The sequence below is a fragment of the Convolutriloba macropyga genome, unplaced genomic scaffold (genome assembly GCF_964194025.1).
Source record: "Convolutriloba macropyga unplaced genomic scaffold, txConMacr16.3 SCAFFOLD_4081, whole genome shotgun sequence".
NCBI lineage: Eukaryota > Metazoa > Xenacoelomorpha > Acoela > Convolutidae > Convolutriloba > Convolutriloba macropyga.
The window spans coordinates 2,152-10,197 of record NW_027453638.1 but is presented as its reverse complement, the minus strand read 5'-3'; the positions used below and the strand labels follow the sequence as shown (position 1 = coordinate 10,197).

General features: G+C 35.8%; 1 protein-coding gene across 1 annotated transcript; it reads left to right on the top strand.

The window, feature by feature from the left end:
* The first annotated feature begins 733 nt into the window (after window positions 1-733).
* LOC142358439 (uncharacterized) lies at window positions 734-6,078 on the top strand. Its single transcript, XM_075409833.1, has 3 exons — window positions 734-1,284; window positions 2,689-2,825; window positions 4,280-6,078. The coding sequence occupies exons 1-3, from the start codon at window positions 860-862 to the stop codon at window positions 5,410-5,412; spliced, it is 1,695 nt and encodes a 564-aa protein (XP_075265948.1). The 5' UTR covers window positions 734-859; the 3' UTR covers window positions 5,413-6,078.
* Window positions 6,079-8,046: the final 1,968 nt, after the last annotated feature.

Sequence of the window (8,046 nt, the reverse complement as noted above, 5' to 3'; positions counted from 1 at the left end):
ATTGTAATTGAGGGCATAAAACACTGGGTTTAAAAAAACAAGGGGCGGTGGGGGGGGGGGGGCAGAACAGATTCAAATCTGATCTCTGGTATAAATGACTTGACAAGAGTTGACTTAAAACACATTGTCGCTCTTTTGTTTGCGATAACAAATGTCTGGGAAAATGCATTCAAATCAGAATAACATTCAAGCCTGACTAAAGATCACTATGACAACAAAAGTGTATTATAATAAGACGACAGAGACGGTGCTTGGGGGGGGGGGGCAGGAACTTCAAACAGCGTCAACACTCCTCAAAAAATTTTTTTTTCAAAACATAAAACAGTTGTCCTGCCCCGTCCTAGATTCTGCAAAAAAATGAGCTGCAGAAATCGTCTCTGCTGGCATGATTGATCCAGATATCATTTGCGTTGAAGATTTGTAGTTTACGACACTCAAACTGCCGGAGATGAAATTTTTGTTCTTTTTAACCATTAGACAATGTCGCTTTTTGTCTGTTTTTAGACAGAACTCGATCAAAAACAACATTTCTTAATACGGTCTGGTCGCCTTTTTTCAACGCGGGTGGTGGTTATATCTTTTCTATTACTCATATAGAAGAGTTTTATAGAAACTTTTCTATAAGAGCTAGTTATCTGCACATAATAAGTTATAAAATCACTGATTAACTCAATTAATTATCGTTTGCTGTTGTTGAATTATTAAAACAATATTGTTACAGAGCATAAAGTTACATAACTTGTAAAAGCCTCTTGTATCGTATTTAAGAGAGTTTTAACTGCAACAGAAGTTACACACCTCCACTTACGCTTAGAAAAAAGTTATCTTTATAAAAACAAAAAAATAATTTGTCAAATTTATGTCTGTAGCAGCGGTACACAATTTAACTGAATGTGGCGTGTTTGAACCGCCACATGGAAGTTACAAATCAACATTCGACTCTAATTTGACAATGGGTGAATTCATGCGCCATGTTTTGACTGAAAAACACCCCGAAAGTTGTCTGACTGAGATAAAAACGGGAAGAAAAATAACTTTTTCTCGTTTATTCGAGGTTGCAAAAGACATAGCTGGTCAAATGTCGGAAGCTGGTATTCAAAAAGGGGCGAATTTGCACCTGGTAGCTGAAAATGATTTTGATTGTCCAGGTGTTTTGATTGCGTGTTATCTGAACGGGTACCTCATAGGTGGATCCAATCCCCTCTCACCCTGGCCCGAGTTCAAACGAAATATGACGACTCAGTGCGCTACAGTTCTCGTGATGTCAAGAGATGTATACGAAAGGTGAGCAAAAACAGTTTTGCTGAATCAGTTATCAGCTGGATATCTTTTAGTAAATTGATTCGTTGAAAAAATGTGGATATTAATGCATATACTATCTTTGTAGTTACTTTTCGTATATCTTTTTTAGAGGTGATATCAATAGAAGCCCGCGAAGAACTGAATTCCTTGATAGATCATTTTCATTTTTTTGTTTCTTGAAATAAAAAAGGAGGCTCCTATTTTGCCTTTTTATATCACTCTGCCATCCACTTTTTCGTTTTTGTCAGTTTTAGGAAATAAAATTAGAAAAAATTTGCATTGATTTCATAAAGAAAAAACAAACTCTATACCCTATTTTTGTATCTGAGAAAAATTTTGCCAAAAACAAATTCTCGTAAAAAGTATTCTCCTAGAGTTTCATAGTACAATCTTTGTGTTTCTAGATTGGGATGAGAGCTTCAACAAACTATTATCAAAATGAGCAAGCAGATATTTCAGATATTAAAGGGCATTGAGCTCCACTACTTTCTTCTGATAAGCATATCGAAATTTCAAAAAAACGTTCACTAAAAATTTTATCAATATATCACACTTGTTGTTTTTGTCTCCTTCCAAAGTCTTCAGGCAGAATTTGGGCTGCTAACAGTTGATTTTCATCCAGAAAAAACTATAATAATCAATCAATAGACACAAAAGAGCGTCTTTTTCTGGTAAAAATTAAGTGAGCATCTGCCTTTCCAATAATATTATAAAAATAAAATGTTTACTGGTGTCTTTACAGAATCAATAAAGTACTTACACAATTGATCAAACCCTATAAAATCAGAGCAGAGCTCCAGAGAGATTGCCATCAGACCATTGAGTCCATTTTCAGGCGTCTCATAATTGGCGGAGAAATTTCATGATACTTATTTTAAAAGTTATCCAGTGGAGAAATGTTGATTTGATCCTAAATAAATTATGTTTGGTTTTCAGTTGATAAGCAAATAAATAGGTTCTAGTTTTCAAAAAAAGTAGATTGCTAGCAGTGCCTTTCTGTAACCCTCAAAGTGTTAGTGAGGTTTTCGACGTTCAATGTAAGTTTTTGATTGATTTTGAATATGTTCACTTACGGTCGCTTATGTTTCAAAACCAAACATATCGATATTACTGAAGAAAAAACTGCAGGGCTCTCATCGTTTTCGTCTAACTAAGACCAAACATACGGACAATTTTTTACGTTTACGAACTCGGGAACTGTGGTTTCGAGAGTACATTGACATTTAATTTCTACAAAGTGAAATATTTTTGGTGCATCAAAAGTACAGAAAAAGGGAAAAAATGCGTTGAATGCTCAGTTTGTGTTTACTTTCCCGTCTATCAGTTAACTTTTTTCGAGAAAATAAAACTTTTTACTTTTTGATTAACTTAAATTTTGATTTTCAGATTTGAAGCGGAAATCGACCAACCATTTTTGAAACACTTGGTAATAACCGACTCAATTGGAGACGGCGACGACTTCAAAGTCAAAGTTACTGTCAAGGGCGTCCAACCTACCCAGTTTTATACCTATGATTCAACAGGGAATTGTTTCTTATATCCGCCCCCCCCCGCCCACATCAATTATCGGAAGAGATGAAGGAATATACATATAGTTACGTTAGGAGAGTCAAATTGGCCCATTTAAGCGGCGAGTATATTCACTCGTTTTGTTTATACTATCTAATTTACGATCTTAATACTTGTAAGATCATATTTTAAACCGGATTTCGCTGCCGCTTTTTATCGTAGCCGCTTCGCTTTTGAGCAACTGTTACCATATAAGGAAATGGAAAGTAGTTCGTATGTCTTATGTAAGAAAATCCTGTCGTTAAGGGGATTAAGACAACTAACAGATTTAGAGGTGAAAAATGCCACTCAGGTATATCCGTAAACGATAGGGGGCTCGACAATAAAAGGTTAAAAAGTGAAAATCCGTTAAATTTGTCATTCTGGTCAATTTAACTATAAAGTAAAGTATTGGGTATATTTTGGTTATGTTGTCAGAAAGCGTATGTTGGCATTGGGTATTTTGTCCCAAAACAACCCCAATTTGAGCAAGGAATCTTCAAGTAATGTTGTATTTAAAAAAAATCTAACAAGATTCATCCGAAATAAATGAAACTCAAGGCGGTATGAACGCAATGTGAATAACTTAATCTTGCAGCTCGTGTTGATGATCAAAATGAGTGTGGCGGAAGTCATGAAGGTGTTAGACTTTTGAAGTGAAGCTCGGAGCAGTTCAAAACACGGTTTGTAAAAAATACTTAGAAAACTTTATGGGTGCAGAAAATTGGTGGTCTGAACCCACTAAAGGACTTAGGGTCTAACTGTTGGGATAATGCGTGTTTAAACAGACTCTCCAACGATTTTTTATAAGCTTTCTTTTGTTAATATTCAATTTGCATTGTAACAAAAAAGCGATTTTAGCATATTCAGAAATAATCAAATTGAATTATAGCGCAGAAATAAGAAATGATTGCTAGAAATGAGTGTTAGAAATGACCGAGAAAATGTTTGAATTGAGATGAAAAACGAGCGCAAAAATAAGATAACCGAACACAATGCGCTGAAAAAATTAAGAAAAAAAACGGAATGAGTGATTTAATGCGTTGGATTTTGAGCGAATGTTTATTCCCCCTCATTTCGCTCAATTTGCAGAAAATGCGCGTTTTTTGGGGCATAATTTCCTCCCATTTTCATTGGAGGAAAACGGGTTCTTCCCATTTTCATTATCAAATTCCACTAGTTTCTCCCATTTGATACGTTTTGAGCTTAAAATCAGCAAAAATCTTGACACGGACATAATCGCATTCTTAAGTGTTTTAATTTGCTAATTGCTCAAATTTTTTCAATAAAAGTTTAGAGAGCTAATCAGAGATATCAAAAGTCACTCAAAGTTGGTGAGGACTCATGTAGGGTTGGGATTTAATTAGTTACATGATCATATTGGTTTTCCGGGGGGGGGGGGGGGGTGATAAAAAGAAACAATTATCAGAACTGGACGGTGTTTGCAAATTCCTTTTTTCATCTGGAACGACCGGAATTCCCAAAGCTGTCAAAATCACCCACAAAATGTTGATCCACTCTTGTGAACGGAATTCTATCGCTGGAACGATGGGTTATTCAGAATCATGTCGATTTCTACTCGTAAATGTTTTTGCACACGTCGGTAGTCAGGTTTTCGATTTTCTGATTCCGGCGTTTAATGGGGTAAACATTTTCCTGGGTAAGAACCCGGGTTACATAGGACAGCTAGAATTGATCGAAAAGTACAAAATAACCCATATCAATCCATCGCCTGCTAACTTAAACTTTTGGGCAAAATATGAAGACATTCACAAGCATGAATTGTCATCGTTGAAGTACATTTTAATTGGTTCTGCGTGCCCAAATTTTGACTTGATCGAAATATTTGTTCAAAGAGCCGGTTTGAAATCTTCAGTTAAACTTCGCAACACATATGGTGCAACAGAAACGGCAAGTTGCACGTTTTGTCAAAACGAATTTATAGAATCCGATATTCGATCAATCGGCTTGGCGGCCCCTGGCGTCTCATTCAAGATTATTAACCCCAAAGATGAGTCAGAGGTCGTAACTGAACCCGAAACAGAAGGAGAGCTGGCTATTAAACTGCATAACGAACAGCCTTTGTACTTTAACGACCCTGAAAAAAGCAATAGAGCTTTAACATCGGATGGTTTCTACAAAACGGGCGACCTCGTAAAACTTGACGAAAGATTTCAAATTTTTCTAAGTGGGCGAATTAGTGAGTTTATAAAATATTGCGGGTTTACAGTTTCACCAGCATTGCTCGAACAAATTGTGATGGAGAGTGATTTGATTGTTGATTGTGCTGTAGTGGGAAAACCGGACGAGCTTAACTGTGAAATCCCTGTTGCTTGTGTTGTGCTTTCCGAAAAGGGAAAAAGTGCTGACAAAACGGATGTCCGGCAACAACTTCTTGATCTCGCGGCTGGTAATGTTCAACAAAATAAAAAATTAAGAGATGTCGAGATTGTTGATGAGATTCCGAGAAATCCGAATGAAAAAATAATGCGAAAAGTTCTCGTTCAGCAGCTACTTGAAACTGAACAGTCGAAAGATAGCAACGTAACCAATGCTCATTAAAAAAATGCGTATTGCTGCTTGTATTGAAGGTGCTCAGTTGTATAAATATTGCTAAGTAATTTTCACACAATATCGTACTAAGAGGGGAAGAACACATTCTGCGTGTGAATTTACTTACGTCAAAGTTTTGTTAATTTAAGCAAGATTTCCCCATAGATAACTGTAAGTGGTCTCCCCGCTCCTTGAAATCGGTGGTTAAAATTAGCACTGAAAATTTTTGTAAGTATCGCCTTATTGTAAGTATTATTCTTTTTTCTTGCGTATTTATATTTTGCACTTACAAGAACTTTGCTAATATGTATTCCATAATATGGTTTTTAGGTTGGAAATTGTTATTTTAGTTAATTAAATTTGAGAAACCTTAATGTGACTAGTTATCAGATTCCGCAACAACTCTATTGTGATACTTTTTATTTCATTCAACTGTTTTCTCCATCCATCCCTCCTTGTTTATATAAGTTTTATTATTTTTTACGTCCTCCCTCCACAAAATATTATACACCCGTTCACATAGCGTGCTATTTAAATACCAATTCTTTGAATTAAATATGTATTAACAAACATATCAAAAATATGTCAAAAGATTTCTTACCAAATGCTTTGTGGCCTTAAGCAGTCTTGGCTTGTACAGTTAACTCAATTTCTAATGGAACTATTCAATCTATATTCTTTTTCGTTTTGCATAGGGCGTATTTCTAGCACTAATCAAGAAAGGTTCTAGTATAAATCTGCTTGAAGGTTATCGTAACATAACATCAACATCAGAACCGTCAATAGAGAAAAAATTGCGATTTATCAGAATTCATCTCAAGATTTTGTGAAACTCAAAGAGTTATTTCATTGATATTGATTGCCGGTGGAAAATAGCAAATAGGTCAGTAAACAGTTAAGTGGTACCTCCGATTGGAAATAGAGTTCCATGTTGTTATGGATTTCTATTGGTTTCTAAGAGGTATGGAATGTTAGTTCTCAAGCACAGTGCAATTTTTAATTGAGCAAGAAAATTGTTTCAATTGTTTGCACTTTTTGCAGTCAGTTATTGTGGGGACGAAAATTAATTTTTTGGACAGATCAAATCGTCAATTTTAGTACACATCGTCAATTTTTGAACACACAAAAAGTCAAGTCTGGACATAGGCCTTTTTGAACGCACGAAAGTCTGGACATAAGGCTCTTTGAACGCATGATAGTCTGGATATGAATGCACAAATGATCAATTTTGGAGCGCACGAATTTTCCTTTGGAACCCACAAAAGGTCTGGACATAGGCATTTTTGAACGCACGAAAGTCTGGACATAAGGCCTTTTGAACGCACGATAGTCTGGACATGAACGCACAAATTATCAATTTTGGAGCGCACGAATTTTCTTTTGGAACGCACGAAAGTCTGGACATAGGCAATTTTGAACGCACGAAAGTCTCGACATGAGAACTTTTGAACGCACGATGAACGCACGAAAAATTTTGAACGCACGAAAGTCTGGACATAGGCACCTTCCGTCTGGGAGGGTCTGGACATAGACACTTTCTTTCTGGGACGGTCTGGACATATCGACTTTCGGTCTGGCACCTCAACCTGGGTTGATATTTTAAGTGTCAATTCTTAATTAGATTTTGTATTATCAATAGACTGATTGGCTAATCCTTTATGTTTAAAATTGTGTTCGCGCGAAATTTAATCAAGTGCAAAAAATTCGTCAGGTTATATACACTAAATTCAATAAATTTTATAATAAATTTGTCAGGTTATATAAGCTAGTCTAAATACTTAAAATCAGGAAATTTAAATGAAATAGATTTCGTTTTGGAAAGTTTTTGGAAATGAATATTTCAGCCCTGAAAATTTCCACAAACTTAATTATTTTGTCATAATCCGTTCCAAAAACACATACATCTACCAACTTTAGACTCAACTAATCTTTCAATTATTGATAATTTCAATTATTGATAGCTTGTGTATCTTAAAAACTCTAAAAAGTGGATAAACTCTCATCTCTGCCCAGAATAAAGTTCGTTCGGAACGTCCTCTGATCAGACTAAAACGCGCCCAAAAACCTCTCCTGATCAGACCAGTGTGCACTCGAAATTGTCTTTGATCAGACTAGTGTGAGGTCGAAACTGCCTCTGATCAGATCGTCCCAGACCGAAGTGACCTCTGATCAGACGAGTTCCAGATCATTGCCCAGATTAAAGTGCGTTTGATGACCTTCTAGACCATTTAATTTCAGCCCACCGAGAACTTGTGTGCGCTCGAAGATCGTCTGATCAGCGGTCACTTCGGTCTGGCCACCTCGACCTGGGTAAGGTTTAGCTGTAGATGAGCGTCAAATGTGGACAGAGTAGATTAAATTTAATGCAAGGTTTAAAACAACAAAACTACTGTATATCTTTTGAGTCTTGTGGATGTAAAATTATATATCAATAGAGGAATAAAACTGTTTCACCGAATCCATTAGGTATTATATGACAATTTTTTCCAAAAATCATTTTTGTTTGGTTTGATAGCATGTAGATTTCTTTTCTTTTGCAGATTACCGTTAAAACTAGCCATTAGCAAGCAATAAATTTTGGTTGTGTTTGTTGTCTTACTCATAATGCTCATATAAAAATCAGAAACTAGAAATTACAAAAAT

Bases quoted from the DNA above. Each gene is read 5' to 3' on its own strand.
- LOC142358439 (XM_075409833.1), top strand. From the start codon at position 860: ATGTCTGTAGCAGCGGTACACAATTTAACTGAATGTGGCGTGTTTGAA. The intron at 1,285-2,688 runs GTGAGCAAAAAC...TTTGATTTTCAG, and splicing joins TCAAGAGATGTATACGAAAG to ATTTGAAGCGGAAATCGACC. The intron at 2,826-4,279 runs GGAATTGTTTCT...AACAATTATCAG, and splicing joins TTATACCTATGATTCAACAG to AACTGGACGGTGTTTGCAAA.